General features: G+C 34.9%; 1 protein-coding gene across 1 annotated transcript in view; it reads left to right on the top strand.

The window, feature by feature from the left end:
• Dhc98D (Dynein heavy chain at 89D) overlaps positions 1–19,641 on the top strand; it is a 971,787-nt gene that overhangs the window by 16,867 nt on the left and 935,279 nt on the right. Inside the window, exons 3-4 of the mRNA XM_090387912.1 lie at positions 9,872–10,036; positions 18,455–18,613. Coding sequence (XP_090244038.1) covers positions 9,872–10,036; positions 18,455–18,613 — 324 coding nt within the window. The remainder of the gene's footprint in view (positions 1–9,871; positions 10,037–18,454; positions 18,614–19,641) is intronic.

Below are 19,641 nucleotides of genomic sequence, written 5' to 3'. Positions count from 1 at the left end.
CTCTAGCATTCCCCTCCTGAATAACTCCTCATGGGTGAATGTAGATGCACAATACTCATTTAGTTTGTTAGCCACTTGAGCAGGATCATCAGCAGTTGAACCATCAATATCCAGTGGACCAATCTGATTCATCCATTTACTTCTAGAGTTTCCATATGTAAAGAACTCTTTGTTGTTTTTCTTTACATCCTTTGCCAAGGATTTCTCATAATCTTCCTTTGCCTTCCTAATCTCCTTTGTGACTTAGTTACAGACCAGCTTATATCTACCATAGGCTTCCATGTCACCCATTAATTTATATGTATTCAATGCATTTTTCTTCTCTGCCACTTGTCTCATTAGTTTATCTGACATCCATTTAGGCCTAAACCTTGAACAATATTTCTTACTTGGTATGTAAAGCCTAGTAACTTCCAAGATATATTCTTTGAATGCTTCCCATTTTGAATTTGCTGTTGGTCCCACCGTATAGAATTTAAATACTGTCTCAGACCACCGTAGTCACCTTTACGAAAGGAAAAATCCTTCCCTTTACCCCTGATGGTAGTTACCTCTTTGAGTAAATCCCACTTCAGCACACTGTGATCACTGTCACCTGGTGGTTCCTTTATCTGCCGATTCTTAATGCATGAAGAATCACTACTGATAATCAGATCAAGTTGCCTCCCGAACATGCTGATATAGAAAACAATCACTCAGTAAATCCACAAAAGCCTTGCTAGTGTGTGTGAGTGACCAATCCACAAATTCCAGTCAATATCTGGGAAATTAAAATCCCCAATTATAAGACTCTCTGATTTACTGGCCCACTCTATTACCCTGTACAGTTCCTTATTATGCTCATCAGAGTCATTAGGCCTATAACACACTCCTACTCTCAATTTTGATCTCCTAATGCTTATGTCACACCAAACTGACTCGACACTGCACTGTCCAGTGATATCGACTGGCTTCACTTCCTTGGATTTTATGTGTTTCTTAACTAATAGTGTAATCCCTCCTCCCTTCCTATCTGGTCTATCCTTCCTGTACACATTGTGCTCCCCAAATTCCAGTTCTGCATTCCTGATATCTGTGTGACACCACGTCTCTGATATTCCAACAATATCTGCCTTTGATGTTCTGAGCAATACCTCAAATTCATCAAATTTATTTACCAAACTCCTAGCATTGGTGTACATACAAGTATACATGCACTGGTTACTATTCTTAGCTACTCTAACCCAACCCATGTGTTTACTTGTACCGCAATGACTGCCAGCAGGCTCTGAAATACCCTGCACCTTGTTTTCCAGGCTACTGCTTATTCGAATAGAAGCAGTGCAAGAATCACTTTCACTTCTGCCAATGGCTACTGTTAATCTATTAGTTCTTATATCCCCCCAAGCTAGCAGTTTTCCGACCCACTTAACAATGCCTCGATAGCATCAGCAAATATTCTTGCACCCTTTCTATTTAAGTGTATCCGGTCCCTGTAGAAGCAGTTTCTCCTGTTAACAAGTACAGACCAGGCTGGAAAAAATTCTACCCCTTGAGCCTTGCACAATATTTCCAGGGCCGAATCGTTCGACAAGGCTCTCATCAAATACTCCCTTCTATTGTGTCTGGGCAGAATTGCAGACACTTTCAAATTCAACCCTAATTCACGGCTTTTTTTCAACAGTGACCTGTACTTGTTAAGTAATTCTGCTGGTCTCCTACTCTTAATATCATTAGTGCCAACGTGTACAACAATATCACCCTTTGTGCCCTTAAAATATGATATCTGCTCTACAATGTCATCAACCTTAGCCCCTGGCAGAAATATCCTGGTCCTATATGAAGTGACATTAGATGTCGATCTTGTCAGGTATTGCCTAAAATACTCATTTCTCCATCTTGTCAAAGCGCAGTTAATTCAGTTTTAACAATTTATGCTACTTACTTTGTATATGGAGAGAGAAACTCCAAAAAAAAAAAAAAAAAAAAAAAGTCAGATTGCTGCAACTTATATGATGACATTGGCAAGTCTAGGGCTCAGGGGGATAGTAGGTAAGTGCTCCCTGCTATAAAATACACATACATGGTCTTATGTGGTGTGCCTGAATACAGCAAAAATCTACACTTAACAGGACTGCATGAAGGTACTAAACCAGGGTGGTCCATACAGTCCTAAAAGTTTACTATTATATCCTGCCATAAATGCCATTTTGATTGACCATTGGTATAGAATTTTTATGAAAATAAGTCAAATGAAAACAAGCCTGCTGGAATTATATTACAACATCTGATAAACACCTGGAACATTCATCTTAACAACATTTGCCAAGGAATAGACCAACAAGATCCATCCATCCTTAGAAATATCTTCTTATGACAGCTACTTTGAATGTTTGAGGAAAAATTCATTAGCCACCTGTAACATCCAGCAACTGCAGCTCATTCCTCATTCACCTGGTTATTTTCATTGCTATCAAATTTATGCTGATGGATTGAAAACAGATGTTGTGGATGCAGCAGCAGTATCTGTTTCTCTACCAATAGAATGTAGTATATATATACTATTGAACATGTTAATAACCTGGCCACCTCCCAGATCTTAATATATATACCCACTCTCTGAGCAGAGTATCATCCTTAAAAAACAGTTCCTCTTCTACATATCCTATATGCAACAAATTCAAGCCTATTTATGAATTTTTAGAACAAAAAACTGGACAGTAACTTTCTGCTGGATCCCAGGGAATGAAGTAGCCAAACATTCAACTACATCAAACATAGCTCAATTTTTTGTACTGTACACTGATTATAGAATCATAATCAGTGTACAGTACAGCAAAGAACTTGTAAAGACAAATGGCTTCATATCTGGCAGGCACAAACCATTAACAGACTTTGTCAGATCAAACAGCAACCACAACTACATCATTCTAGTACAGAACAAATCAGAAGGAAGAGGTAGTTTTAGCAAGGGCATATATCGGCCATGCACATCTCACTCACCTGTATCTACTAATGTGTGGGAATCTTCCTCAGTGCATGCAGTGCAATACACAGTATTCAGTTAAATACATCCCTAAAATATTCAGTTAAATACATCCCTGTTGACTGCTGTTACTACCTCAATGCATGCATAGCAAATCTGCACTCTCTGATGAACTTAGAGGAGCTATTAATGTTAAAACATTTTATAGGAAACAATGCAATTTAACTGACCTTGTCAACTATTTAAAACAGATCCAGTTATATCAAAAATCCTGATTTATTATAGCTTCTTCATGAACTGGCTTGCCTCATAAGCAATCTCTAGATAGGAACATTTTGGTCCTAGCAGACCTTGTGCTGTTAAACAACCCTTCCTACAACAACATACAGTGCTCAAGATATGTCCTTTATCTATACCTTCATATTGATTGGTCCAGGCTGTGGGCTTCTGATTTACAATAGTAGTCATATGCATACCTCTGACATATTCCACTTCATGTAAGAAAGGCATTACAGTAAACCCCTGCTATTCGCGGTATCTGTATTCGCGGTTTTGCGTATTCGCGATCGCCGATTTAATATAAAACGAAACCTAAAAAAATGTGAATTTTAAAGCGCCATGAATATTTTCCGCCATAAAAAAACATGGGCGTGGCTAAAATTATCTTTCCCGGTCAAAACAGCGCTCAGTGGGTGGGGGGGTGACAAAATCGCAAACGTGGATGTTTCTCGCTAATCCTTGTTCAGTATGTGTTATGTGCTTGTCATGGAAGGTTTCGTCGTTTGCTTTTAATTTATATGCTTATAAATTGAATAAATAAATTGAATAAATTTATCAATTTATAAATTTATATGCTTACAAAAATGATAAATCTACCGTTTTGCAGTGTAAAACAGACTTTTTCGAGTGTGTTAACGGAAGAAAGTGACTTTATTGTGGACAAGTTCTTTCTAACCCCTACAAAAATATGGCTACGAATAACAAGAGAAATGTGAAAATATCAAAGAAGGTGATGACATTAGCGAATAAAATTGAGTTATTCGATAAAATTTCTAATGGTGAAAGTGTCTCCTCAGTGGCAAAACATAAAATCAATGAGTCAACGGTACGATCAATCAAAAAATCGGAAGAAAAAATCCGCCGTAGTGTCCGTGAAAACGCGCTAACTGCTTCAAAAATTTGCTCTGTAACTCGTGATGTTAAATTAGAAAAAATGGAAAAATCTTTAAATCTGTGGATAGAAAACCGAACTCAAAATAAAATTCCATTAAGTTCACTCATCATTCGTGAAAAGGCAAAACTCCTTTATCAACACTAGCGAAACTGGTGATAGCACTGGCAGGTTAAGTTTTTTGCTAGCAAAGACGCTGGTTTGAAAGATTTATTTGAAATTTCTAATAAATATTACATTTAATATTAAATTGTTTCTTATTTTCATTTCGATGCCATATGCTTGCATTTCACTATGTACTGTCTATGTACATAGTCATATTATGAAGGTACATATAATACATACATAGACAAAATTTTAGACTAGTTTTTCTTATATATTTCATACTTTGGAACGGAACCCCTTTATTACTATGGGAGCCATAATTCAGTATTCACGTTTTCGGTATTCACAACATTTCTCAGGAACGTAACCCCCGCGAATAGAGGAGGTTTACTGTATTTATATATATGCAACCATAATAGCCATTATCATTTCCGTTTGTGTCTTGTCAGTCTCAGTGTATATTTAGTCATTCTTTACACTTACATGAAGTATTATTTTATGGTTAGTTGTATATAATACATTTTAACATATTCACACTATAGCCCTGTGACGGGTGTATTTTGACTAACTTAGACCATTCTGCTAGGAAGTTTTTTTTTTTTATTAACTGTTGTATTTGACCCTAAAATGAGAGTTGGTGTGATTTCAAACTTAATTAAAGCTGATTAGAGATAATTAATTGGAGCTAATTTATATGCAAAATAAGCACTAATTACAGTGACCCACTGGTTTTGCCTTGCAAAGTAAGCAGCCATGGCAAATGATAGGTGGGTTCCTAGTGCCAGCAACCCACCTAACATTTGCCATGTTGTTATTTCTTTGTGATCAGTTCTCTCACACTGTTCAAAAAGTAAATAGACATTAAAGAAGTTCACATGCTTAAGTGTAGTAATGAATAATTAGAGATAATTTCTGTTAAAAATTGCAGCAACCAACTCATAGATGGCTGTTGGCCCTTATGGCATTGATATAAGTGAAAAAGCAACCTCCAAGTGACTCCCTCCCTCCCTACCTTATGTTCTACATAAGGTAGGGAGGGAATAGAAAATGTGATTTGTTTGTCTGTTCAGAAAGAACATCATTGTTAAAAAAAGAAAGTATTGCCTAATTTTTTTGTGTAATAAGAAAATATGAAAAGTTATTTATTAAAAAAAAAAAAACAACTAAAAAATGGGTTTAAGGCTGAAAGCATCAGACTACTGGGAAATTTACTAGATGAAGAAGTTAGTGCAAAGAAGCATTTTGGTTTGTAGTAAATCACCAAAACAAATGAAATGGATTGTTTTTGTTAGATCTCATATTAGCATTAGCAGCAGCATATTATGCAAGAAAGCAAGCATCAGCCGAAAGAAAAAAAATCTTCCCATTTTACCCATCCATTTGAACGAAAAGTTTGTCTAGTTCTTCCTTGAATTTATTTAAGCTGTAAACTTGCACAATGACAAATGGAAGTTTGTTCCTGCAATCAACTAGCCACTGGCTAAAGGCAAATTTCCACACATCTATTCTACAACTGTCTTTCCTCAATTTGAGTTTATCCCCCACCTCAGGATCATAATCTGAGCAAGAGGAAGAATCCCATCAACATTGAACCTGCTCAAATTATTCAAGCCCTTACACACCTCAATCAGATCACCTTGCAGGTGCCTAGTCTCCAGACGTTGCAGTTTCAAGAACTTAAGCTTTTCTTGGTAAGAGCAACTCTTAGTTCCCCTAACCATTCTTGTTACCCTTCTCTCTACTCATTCTAGCAACTCTACATTCTTCCTAAAATGAGGCTTCCAGATCTGTATGCAGTACTCAAGGTGTTGCATTATACAAAGAGATAATCACCTCCTTATCCTTTATAGCAAAATTCCTGTATAGCATTGACAAGACACCATGAGCTATTCTTGCAGACTGCACTGCTCAGAAAACTTCGTATATGACTGGACAATTTCTTCCAAGTTTTTTTCATTCTCCATTACCCTGAGTGTAGCACCACACATTGGTACATTACTACGGGGTTACTGCTACCTATAAGCAATACTTTGCATTTGTCAATTTTAAACTTCAATTGTCAATTTTCAGCCCATCTACCCAACTTTTCTAGATCCTGTTTCAGGATCTAGAACTGCCAACCTTTATATCATCTGCAAACTTCGACATTAAGCCTGTTATTCCTTCATCAATATCAATGATAAATATACAAAACAACAATGGCCCACCACCAAACCAGATGTCACTAATAACATTCGTCCACGAAGAGCAGTGTCCATTGATTACTACTCTCTATCTTCTCCTACTCAATCATCCTTTTATCCATTGTAGCAACTTGCTCTTAATGTCATACTTCTCCAATTTGTATAGTAGTCTCCCATGTGCAACAGTATCAAAAGCTTTCCTGAAATCCAAGTATATGACACCAGAATTATGTTTTCTATCCAGTTCCTTTGTGAGCACATCACAGTATTCAAACAAATTGGTCAGACAAGACTTCCTCTTAACAAACCTATGCTGTGTCTCAACTATTACTGCTGTCTTGTTTAGATTATCCTGCATCACTTGCTTATCCAGTGACGCCATGATTTTTCCTGTAACAAAAGTTATACTAACAGGTCTGTAATTACTCATGCCACCCTTTGATTACCTTTGTGAATTGGAGATACATTTGCACATCTCCAGTTCTTGGGGACCTCCCCTGAATCCAAGGATGGTCTCATAATTATGGTTAAGGGTTTGCTTACTTCCTTTGCCACCTCCTTTAATATAATTGGATAGATCCCATCCACCCCATGTGCCTTTCTTATGTTTGTTTAACTCCTCCACTTTGCTCTTAGTTATTACAAAATCATTTAGCTCCCTTTTAGAGTTTAATAAGCTTCTGTCCTCCACTTCCCTACAGAATTCCTGATATGTGAATGTAGATCCAAAATATTCATTCAGTTTCTCAGCTATCTGAGCAGGATCATCAAAAGTGAAACCATTGATATCAAGTGGACCAATCTGATTCATCCGCTTCTAGAGTTTATATAAGAAGAAGTCTTTTCTGTTTTTCTTTGCATCCTTTGCCAAAAATTTCTCGTAATCTGACTTCGCTTGCCTAACCTCCTTTGTGACTCGATTACAGACTAGTTTATATCTACCATAGGCTTCTGTGTTGCCTCATAATTTATATACATCCCATGCATTTTTCTTCTCTGCCATGAGGCTCGTTAGTTCATATGACAACCATTCCTTTATAATGAGTTGCCGTGATATTGCACTACCTCACAAAAGCAACACTTTGTCAGTAGAGAAGACTAATGTTACTTATTCTCAGCTGATATCACCACCCAGATGTCACCATTTTGAATCTTGTTGGCTTCTCATTGGTTGAAAGTTATTGTTTCTGACTAAAATCCCAACAATAAAAGGGAACTAACTTGTTGAGGACAAATTTCAGAGTTGGTTCAGGTTCATCACACTTGAAGAACTACATTTAGTATATTTTATGCAGAGACATGAAATTTATTGTGTGGTTTTTTTTATAGTTTGTTTTTATTTTATTTTATTTTATTTTTTTTGTGTTTTGGTTAATGCTATATAAGCTTGCTTTCTTGCATCATTTGCCACTGCTGCTACTATTACTGAATGTTGTACATTTTATGCAGAGACAGAATTGAAGCTGCTTGGCTTGTAAACAATATTAATATAAATAAAGTTTTAGACTTAATTATTGATTTCAGGGATTTTTTTATTTTTTTAAATAAATGTATTTTATATTCTAGTCTTGTTTTTTTTAAAGTTATTTTAAAAAAGAGATTTAATAAATTGCAACTAATATGATATTTTACTTTCAGAATAAAATAACTTTGAATTCAAAATTAAGGCAGTAAACTTGATTACAAATGAAATTTATATATATTTATTCCACTAGTGTAACTCCACCTTTTGGCTTTGAACAGCTTTAAACTGTTAATTGTCTTCTTGTGAAAGAAAAAAAGGGCCAGTCACCTAGTGATGAGAATTTGTGCACTATGCATTTAACCTGGGGCTATTGCTATCAAGTTATCGAACAACATGTGGGTTCTCTGCCCCCCAAGTTTTATGTTTTACTCTCTCTCTCTCTCTCTCTCTCTCTCTCTCTCTCTCTCACACACGCGCACACACACACACACATTTCCTCGTCACTAAAAATAACATTGTCCAAGTAGGTGTTATTTTCAGTTTTGCATTATTCCTTATTGCCACCGCCTAAACAGAAGACCTGTCTGCCTTTATATGCTGTATGTGGATAAAGTATATAATTATAGCCAAATGTGGGCTGACACATTATTAAATATAGTTTCAGTAGGTTATTTAAAAGAATCACCTATTACTACCATATCCAGTTGCTTTTGGCAATGCACTATATAATTATAAGCACTTCATACCCATTACTCTATGTGGTTTATCTCCATGAGCTTTTGATTAAAACTGGTTGGGAATGTCATTCTTTTCTAGTCATAATAATTTAAAAAAGTTAGAAAAGAAAGCTCATTTACTGCCAGCTGAGCTGATATCCTAAATGTACTTTTTTTTTCTCCAGTGAAGCATAGTTTTATTTGTCAGGTCATGTTAATACACAAAACGTGTATGCTGTGCAGAAAATCCTCACAAATTCAAAATGTAATCCTCACAAGTTCCAGATGTCTTATATATTCACAAAATGTTGGAGTTTGGCTTGTATCATTATTTTTGGATGTTTATTTTCAGAAATACCATGAACATGTGGGTGTGAAATTTTATTACAATGTGATCTGTCTCTTCTTTCTGTGAAATGTTATTACAATGTGATCTATCTCTTCTTTCTGTGAAATGTTATTATAATGTGATCTATCTCTTCTTTCTGTGAAATGTTATTACAATGTGATCTATCTCTTCTTTCTGTGAAATGTTATTACAGTGTGATCTATCTCTTCTTTCTGTGAAATGTTATTACATTGTGATCTATCTCTTCAGTGCAAAGTTCAATGAAATGGGAATTTTTTAAGCATATTTCAACAAGATGGTACATACTGCAGAAATACAATGAAAAACCTATTGCCCAAAGTAATTTTAGAGATAAGCTCATTTCAAAAAAATTGTGACTGTCCAGATCACCAGTTTTTCTGTTACTAGATTATTACTTGGAGAAGACAAAACACACATACAATGACACTGTCCACAGATGCTATAAGATCTGAATAAATTTGAATATATCTGCAGTATGTTTTCAAGAATATATATGTGCATTGATGCTTGCTTAAATGCAAATGGTTATCATTTCCAATGTTTATTGTGGCAGTCTTTTCTTAATTGAGTAAAGATATATGTAATTATCTTTAAATTGTAACTTCTTTTTAATTGTTATTTAATTAAGCATAGGAACTATATACATATCCCATAGTTCCAAAATACTATCAATCAGTCATTACACTTTGTAATGAAATTTATACATTGCCATAAAAGATTGATATGTTCCTATATTACTTTTATATAGGTGACATTAGTTTTAGCATCACCTTTTTATAGATGTTATTGATATTATTTGTCTATTATTGAAAGTGGAAGTGTGAGATATGTAACTTTTCATAGTAAAAAATTAAACCTTCAAAAACTTAATGCTCATATTTAAAATTTTATTTTAGGTTCAGGATTTTCCTCCTGTTTTTATTAAGGGATTTATTCAACTAAATATGGCACCTTTGGCTGAAGAAATACTCAATCATGTCAATGAATGGGTGATGACCTATGGTTACCATTTAAATAAAAATGCACACACAAAAGTAACAGAGTTAAAATCTCAGTTGAAGGTATGTCTGGCACAGATATTGTAATGTTATTCTCTGCCTTATTGTCTTTTCAGATTTTTTTTTTTTTTTTTTTTTCGGAATTTTGGTTATCTTTAATATTCAGATGAACTTGCTGACTGGTTATTTATCTTTTAATGAAAATACAGAGATCCTTGGCCAACTGGAGGGAATATGTTCCTGACTAGCACTGTGGTGGACAAGACCGAGGTCGGTCCCGCATAGAGTTGTAGTAGCAACTCACCTTTCTTGGTGAGTTGCTGCTGCTCGGTCAGTGTCAATGTGGTGGAGCATTATCATGCAGGTGTATCCAGGCTTGATCATGTATATTTTGGAACACCTCAGCTGTTCCAAAATATAGATGATTGCCTCTTGTTGTTGACACTTGAATTCATGAAGTAAACATAGTGGCTTCAGTTAAAAAGACTTCCATCACTCTGCCATTCAAGCAAACTTGTAGGAACATCTGTGACTTTGGTAGCTTCCACATGGAAGATTATTATTTACCTAGGAATTGAACAGAAGCACCAGTTTTTTTTTTTTTTTTTGGTGATTATCTTTCAGGGTAAACTCTGATTGTTATCTGCCACATTCATAAACCTTGCCATTGGCCCCCTTGTGTCAGTATTCCTGGTATTATATATATATTGGTAGATGCAGTGAATCTTTACTGAAGTGGTTTGGCAACTGCCCACGGAAAATTATGCTTTCTATGTAGCTGTTCTATACTCTCTGCTGATCAGAATGCACAACCTGCTCCAACTGTTTCAAGTTTTTGTTCTGTGATATTATTGGCAGCCTACTTTGTGGTTCATATTCCGGTTTGCTCTTCTCCATAAAATTATGATGGAGAGGAGCAAAAATATGGTGGCCTTATACTAGGACACCATAAACTTGTGATTCCAGGTAAACTGAAATAAACTCTTTCAATAAACACCTTGTACTAGGACACCATTTGTTTGTACTTAACACCATCCAAATTTTATTCTGCCCAAAGTGCTCAGTGTTTCTATTGCCAATTTTTCTAATTTCTGTCAAAATTCAAGGTTTTTCTAGCTCTTGATGATTCATTTCCCCTACTTTGAAATGTTAATGTACTCTGCTTTCTACAAATATATGTCATGCTCATCTAACAGCATTTGAACAATTCCACCATTTGAGTATAGTGCCCATACATATCTCACCCTGTGTGAGCAGGTTCAGACCTGCCTACTTGTAATGATGTACTTATTCACTTCCTTCCCAGAACTTTTTGACTTTTTATTTTATGAATTTTCTTCTAGACATAATAGATTGAATCACAAGAGACATGGAACTACTCTGCTAAAAGATTATGCTGATTTCCCCAAAAAATGAAAGCATTACAGGTGTCTAAAAGTTCAGAGCATAGCTTTAATAAAATTTTAAGTTCTTTCTCCTGTAGGGATGGCTTTTATTTCTGAACGTTCAGGAATTCTTGAACTTTTATACAGACACAGTATTCAGAAAAATTTTTAATAGCAATATCCAGCAGCAGCAGCACATCCGTTAATGAAATTAATATTTCATAAGCTTACAAAAATGGAAAGAATAAACTGTGGCAACCTGTTTGTGCTCTTTACCTTGATGTTTGTTAATAAATCTTTCACACAAGCAGTCTGACTTATGAAACAGTATATTGTCTTACAACATCTTGTGTAATGGGAAAGATGATCTCTCAAGCCTTCAGAGGTGTTGGATGAATCAAAAAGACACTCGTATGCCATTAATAAATCAAGAAAATATTTATCTATAGATAACGTTTCATTTTCTACCTATAAAGTTAGTTAAAATTAACTAATCTAACTTCTGATTTTAAAAATTTTCTTTGCTTTTCTGATGTAAAGTAGGTTAACTTCTACAGTTTTTAAGAGATGATTACAAATATGTAACAGATTATTCCCTGTCATGTCAATATTTTGCACAGAATTAAAAATCAAAAATGAATTACCCATAGCAAAATATGTATACTTTTGCAACATTCAGCAGTTTTCACTACAGAATATAAACAAATGGTATGTATTTAATCATGTCACTAAATTGATACTTTATTTAGCAGTTCAACAGGTTTTTATCACATAAAGTGCAAATTCACCATGTGAATTTGCACTTTATTGAAACTTCTTTGCGATCCTGATATTTGTTTAGATTGGGTCTGTAAAATTATTCTTATAGGGACAAAATCCTTTATTCTTCATTCTACCCTAAACTTTCCATCTTTTATCTAAACTTTGGTTTCTTAATTAAATGTGCCAATGATGTTCAAGTTATGAACATAGCAATTGGCTTGTATCCACTCCAGTTTCATTTTCTGCCTATACTATTGCTCACAATAATTGTAAAAAAGGTTATTAATAAATCCAAACTTAAATTTGAACAGGCTAAGCATAGGAAATTTGCTCCTTGTCCAAAAGGTACTTGAACCATTCTGGTCACTTGCTTTTGCCACAACTTCTATCCATTGCTACTTCCACCTCTGTTGCATCTATATGGGCACTCTTAAGAGTAATCTTATACTAACCTGAATATACTATTATTTCAGAATTATCATATGGAAAGCAACCTCATGCAAAGAAGGAACATGTATAAAGACAGCAAATTTGCAGGCTTTACAAATACACTGCTGCATGCTACAAAGCAAACTGAATTCCAGCTGCTGAGGACTCTTGTTCTTTGACTTGTCAGTAGTTTTGGTATTCAGTTTGCTTTGGTTTAAATTTAGGTTTTATTTGTAAATTTGGCCTTAATTATCAGCTAATGTTATTTTATTATTGAATATGCCAATAACTCAAGCTTTCACGTAATCAGTATAGCGTGATTATTTGTATTTTGCCATATTAGCATAACCACCCCTATCACATGTTGTTTTCAGACTATGTTAAAATTAACTAATCTAACTTCTGTCATTCTGTCAGCAAAGTTATTAATAAACTTCCTATTCCAAGGGCAGTGGTTTTTTTTTTTTTTTGTTTCTCTACAAAACCATCTTAAAAATGACCATTTTTAAGATGGTTTTGTAGAGATTTGCAGACATTTTTAAGATGGTTTTATTGAGAAATCTACTGTTCTTGGATTAGGAAAAGTTTTTAGTTTTTGATTATTCTTCAGTTTTATGATTTTTAGGCGGTTCATATATTGAGTAAGGCTAAGTCATGTGCCTGACTGCTTTCTGGTTTGTACTGCTTCAATGATAATTTTCAGTTGGCTTTTTTTTTTTTTTTTTATTGTCATATGATAATGTCATTATTTTATTAATATCATAGTTATTATCATATTTAGTATCATTGAATAATTATCATATTTAGTATCATTGAATAATTATCATATTTAGTATCATTGAATAATTATCATATTTAGTATCATTGAATAATTATCATTATTCAATTATTATAGTATATTTGAATCTAGAATTGCTGATGGCTTTTAGATTTTCATCTAAGCTCGATTCCTTTTTAATTCCATTTTATATTTCCATCTAAGCATCTATTTTAAAATGTTTTATATATTTATATATATATATATATATTCTATATATAAAAAATTCCCTGTATTCTATCTGTATAATTTTTATATATAAAAATTCTATATTTTCTCTATAAATTCTATTCTATATTCTATATTAGAAGAGGTAATAGAAAAGGAACCAAAATGAAAACCAAAAACAAAATGTAGGAAAGCTAACCAAACCAAATAGCCTTCAAAGAAGACTATTTGGTTTGCTTTCCCACATTTCAATAAGGCCATTGTTGTTTGTGTATATCTTTTTCTCTCATGATGTCAGGATTTGATGAATAAATTAGAATTTGGTTGATATTTTATATGGTGGGTTGTAATTGTGTAACATTGGTTGAAATGTGGTGTCAAACAACAATGACTAATTTTAATTTTCAGGTGACTCAGTATATATATAATACATTGAATAGGAGAAGTGGAGTTGTAATTTTTCAAGGAATCTGAAATGTACCATGGCTAGGTATATTTAAGATTTTGTTATTTGAGGGTGTGCTGGTATATATGTGACAATAAAGCCACATTAATCCATTATTGATTATTGTGATCTATTGTCCTTCTCCAGTTTGTTCTGAAATGTTTGAAGAAATAACGGTGGAAATTTGTCTTTTGCTGTTATGATCAGTGTTGTGTTCTATTGTTCAGTGACCTCAGTTTGACTCTCAATCATTTAACACCCAGTATTAGATAGATTTCTGCCAACCCAATCTAAAACCTCTTTCTGTACAAAAAAGTTTTAGAAATAGTATTGGCATGGGGTTTGTTTTAGAGGCAGGTTTTATCAACAATCTATACAGGGTCATCAACAGTTATACTCTCTGTATCAAGTGGACCAGTGTGCTTTTTTTAGCATTCTTAGCCAAAGATGCCTTGTAATCTGCCTTAGCTGGTATAACTTGTTAACAGGAGAGACTGCTTCTACAGGGATGGGATACACTTAAATAGAAAGGGTGCAAGAAACATTTGCTGATGCTATCGAGGCAGTGTTAGGTGGGTCGGAAAACTGCTAGCTTGGGAGGATACAAGGACTAATAGATTAACAGTAGCCACTGGCAGAGGTGAAAGTGACTCTTGCACTGCTTCTATTGGAATGAGCAGAAGCCTGGAAAACAAGATGCAGGATATTTCAGAGACTGCTGGGAGTCATTGCGGTACAAGTAAACAAATGGGTTGTGTTAAGGAAGCTAACAATAGGAACAGGTACATGTATACTTGCATGTACACCAATGCTAGGAGTTTGGTAAATAAATTTGATGAATTTGAGGTATTGCTCAAAGCATCAAAGGCGGATATTGTTGAGATATCAGAGATGTGGTGTCACACTGATATTAGGAGTGCAGAATTGGAATTTGGGGAGTACAATGTGGTTATGTTATTAGTTAAGAAACACATAAAATCCAAGGAAGTGAAGCCAATCGACATCGCTGGACAGTGTGGTGTTGAGTCAGTTTGGAGTGACCTAAACATTGGGAGATCAAAATTGAGAGTAGGAGTGTGCTATAGGCCCAATGACTCTGATGAGTATAATAAGAAACTGTACAGGGTAATAGAGTGGGCCAGTAAATCAGAGAGTCTTATAATGGGAGATTTTAATTTCCCAGATATTGACTGGAATTTGTGGGTTGGTCAACTAGAGGGAGTAATACTCTTGATCTGATTATCAGTAGTGATTCTTCATGCATTAGGAATTTGCAGATAAAGGAACCACTAGGTGGCAGTGATCACAGAGTGCTGAAGAGGGATTTACTCAAAGAGGTAACTATCATCAGGGGTAAAGGGAAGGGTTTTTGCTTTCTTAAAGGCGATTACGATGGTCTGAGACAGTATTTAAATTCTACACAGTGGGACCAACTGATGATGTTACCAACAGCAAATTCAAAATGGGAAGCATTCAAAGAACTTATCTTGGAAACTACTACACTTTACATACCAACTAAGAAATATTGTTCAAGGTTTAGGCCTAAATGGATGTCAGACGAACTAATGAGACATATGGCAGTGAAGAAAAATGCATAGGATACATATAAATTAACATGTGACACAGAAACCTATGATAGATATAAGTTGATCTGTAAACAAGTTACAAAGGAGGTTAGGCAGGCGAAGGCAGATTACGAGAAATCTTTGGCAAAGGATGCAAAGAAAAACAGCAAAGAGTTCTTTACTTATGTAAACTGTAGAAGGAAGGAGATGAATCAGATTGGTCCACTTGATATCAATGGTTCAACTGTTGATGATCCTACTCGGGTAGCTAACAAACTAAATGAATGTTTTGCATCGGCATTCACACATGAGGAGTTATTCAACTCTGGCAGAAAGCTAGATAATCTTGTAATAATTGAGAGTAAAGTGGAGGACAAATTGTTGAAGATAAACACAACAAAGTCACCTGGGGTGGATGGGATCTATCCAGTTATATTAAAGGAGGCAGCAAAGGAAGTAAGCAAACCCTTAGCCATAATTATGAGAGTTTCCTTGGACTCAGGGGAGGTACCCATAGACTGAAGATGTGCAAATGTGACCCCAATTCACAAAGGAGGATCAAAGGCTGACACAAGTAATTATAGACCTATGAGTTTAACTTCTGTTCCAGGAAAATTAATGGAGGCACTGGTTAAGGAAGCAATGCAGGATCATCTGGACAAGACTTCAGTTATAGCTCAGACACAGCATGGTTTTGTTAAGGGGAAGTCTTGCCTGACCAATTTGATTGGATACTATGATGCAGTCACAAAAGAACTCGATGCAGGGAATAACTTTGATACTATATACTTGGATCTTAGAAAGGCTTTTGATACTGTTGCACATGGAAGACTGCTGCACAAATTGGAGCAGTGTGGCATTGGAGGCAAATTGCTGCAATGGATAAAGGGTTGGTTGATTGGGAGAAGACAGAGAGTGGTAATCAATGGACACTGCTCATAGTGGACTAATGTTATTAGTGGAGTCCCTCAGGGTTCAGTGTTGGGTCCATTGTTGTTTTCTGTATTTATAAATGATATATCAAGCTTAATGTCCAAGTTTGCAGACGATACAAAGGTTGGCAGGGTTGTTAAGGAAACTACTGATGCTATGCTGCTGCAACAGGATCTGGAAAGGTTGAGCAGATGGGCTGAGAGGTGGCAAATGAAGTTTAACATTGACAAATGTAAAGTACTACATATGGGAAACAGCAACCCCAAAGCAATGTATCAACTCTGTGGCACTACATTGACAGTGGTAGAGAATGAAAAGGACCTGGGGATAATTGTGAAGGCAGATATGAAGTTTTCTGAGCAGTGCAGACAGTCTGCATGGTGTCTTGTCAATGATATACAGCAATTTTTCTAGTAGTGATAAGGAGGTGATTATTCCCTTGTATAAGGCAATGGTCAGGCCACACCTTGAATACTGTATACAGGTCTGGAGGCCTCATTTCAAGACGGATGTAGAGCTGCTGGAACGAGTACAGAGAAGGGCAACAAGATTAGTGAATGGAACAAAGGGTTGCTATTATGAAGAAAGGCTTAAGTTTTGCAAATTCCAGTGTCTGGAGACTAGGCACCGGCAATGTGATCTGATAGAGGTGTATAAAGCCTTGAATGGTTTGAGCATGCTCAGTGCTGATGGGATTCTTCCTCTTGCTCAGAATAATCACCTGAGAGGGCATAAATTCAAATGAGGAAAGACAGATGAAGGATAGATGTGTGGAAATTTGCCTTTAGCCAGCAGATAGTTGGTTGGTGGAACAGACTTCCATCCCTTGTTGTATAAGTTGATAGCCTAAATAGATGTAAGGCTCAGCTGGACAGGTATTTCAAACGAATGGTGGGGTGAAGTGGAAGTGTGTTTTTTTTTTTTTTTTGGCTGATGCTGCATAAGCTTGCTTTCTTGCATCATATTCCTCTGCTAATGCTAATGGTAACTCCCTGAGAACTTGATTGTACACTAGTTTGTACTTATTGTGTGATTCTGTATCCCCTGACAATTTATAATCATCCCATGCAATTTTATTCTCTCCTAATAAGCTCATTAGTTCATCTATCATCCATTTTGGTCTAAACCTTGCATATTTGGCATTTCCTTTTTTAGCAACATTAATTGCTGCCATTTTAAAAGAGTTTAAAAAATGATAAAAGAAAACCTGCCCCTTTACCTTTGACAGTAGTTATTTTTTTGAATAACTCCCACATCAATATGCTGTGATCACTGCAAGATTCCTTTATATGGAGATTCTCATTGCACGATGACTCACTGCTGATAACCAGATAAAAATATTGCTTTTACTTGTTGCCTCTCTAACGGATTTGTATAAAAGGTAGTCATCCAGCAAACTGAGAAATGTTTTGCTGTTTTGCTTAACCCATGAGTTCCAATTTCTAAATAAAAACATGATCTTCATTTTATTTTCATTTCTATACATATAATGCTTAGAAATGAAAAACTGCACCCTGTTTGAAATAAGGTTAGTTTTATGACTGAAGAACTGCTCTTAGGAACTTAGTTATAAAATAAAACAATAATACTGAATTAAAATTTAATGAAAAAACAGTAAAAATACAAATAAGAATAATGTAGTAAAATTGGAAATTAATTTTGATGGAGTAGAATTTCGAGCCATGTGTTTTGGCTTTGTACTGTGGAAAAGAAAATGTATTGTACCAAGATAAGCTTTAGAACATATCTTCCTATGTCTATTGAAATTTTTTTGTACATATTCTCCCTTTGTTTCTAATCTGTAGATTGGGGTGCAGTGTTTTTCCTGTAACATATTCATGAAATAGCAGGGAAGTGTTTTTCTTATAATGTATTTTTCCACAACAATATATCCAATATGAGAAGCCTTTGAAATATAATGTATAATTTTATTTCATTTTTGTGTAAAATAATATTTATTTTGATAATAATTTTCAGGAACTAGAAGTAGATCTACATAGATCACCATCAACACTTGAAGATTTAAAATTTGTACTGTCTGTGATAGCAGATGTTCGGGATATTTCGTTAGATGTTGATGAAACTCTGAATGATGTTGAAGAAAAATATCGGACATTGGCAATGTATAAAATTCCGGTAAGTCATTTTCTCATTCAGATTTGTTGCTTATGGAATTTATATAATGTTAAAAAAAAAAAAAATTTTTTTAAGAATTTAGCTGAGAAAGGCATAAATTTTTAGCTTAATTTTGATAATTTTTGATACTCTAATATGAAAAAACCTCTAAAAAATTTAAATGGGAATTCTAGTATATTTGATAAACAATTAATGCACTGCTTTCCATACAAACCATAGATAAACACAAATAAATTTCTGATAAATATGAAAGTATCAGATTTTTCTGCTTCCTCTGAAGGTGAATACACTGCATGTCTGTAATCTCTCTCTCTGTCCATCCGTCTCTCTCTCTCTCTCTCTCTCTCTCTCTCTCTCTCTCTCTCTCTCTCTCTCTCTCTCTCTCTGTCCAGTTCCTTTGTGACCACATCATAGTATCCAATCAAATTGGTCAGGCAAGACTTTCCCTTAAGAAAACTATGCTGTGTCCGAGCTATAACTGAAGTCTTGTCTAGATTATCCTGCAGTGCTTCTTTTACCAGTGCCTCCATTAATTTTCCTGGAACAGAAGTTAAACTAACGGGTCTATAATTACTTGTGTTGCCCTTTGATCCTCATTTGTGAATTGGGGTCACATTTGCCAAAGAAGTTCTTATAATTATGGTTAAGTGTTTGCTTACTTCCTTTGCTGCCTCCTTTAATATAATTGGATAGATCCCATCCACCTCGGATGCCTTTTTTATGTTTATCTTCAACAATTTCTCCTCATCTTTCCTCTCAGTTATTACAAAATCATCTAGCTCACTGCCAGAGTTAAATGTAGTTTTATCATTTTTTTTTGAAAAGAAAAATACAGAAATGCAAAAACTTTTGTTAATGACTTGGCTAACTTAGATTGCACTAGGGTATAATATTCCCATTTCTATCATAGTCTTGGAAACTAAACAGAGTACTGCAAAACATTGTTAATTAGCTTGGCACTACACAAATGTTTCATTGATATCATATATTTGGATCTTAGAAAGGCTTTTGATACTGTTGCACACGGA

This window comes from Mastigoproctus giganteus, chromosome 2 (genome assembly GCF_048544385.1).
Source record: "Mastigoproctus giganteus isolate SK-2022 chromosome 2, ASM4854438v1, whole genome shotgun sequence".
In the NCBI taxonomy this organism is placed as follows: domain Eukaryota; kingdom Metazoa; phylum Arthropoda; class Arachnida; order Uropygi; family Thelyphonidae; genus Mastigoproctus; species Mastigoproctus giganteus.
The sequence above is the reverse complement of the archived record's forward strand: the minus strand, read 5'-3'. Positions and strand labels throughout refer to the sequence as shown.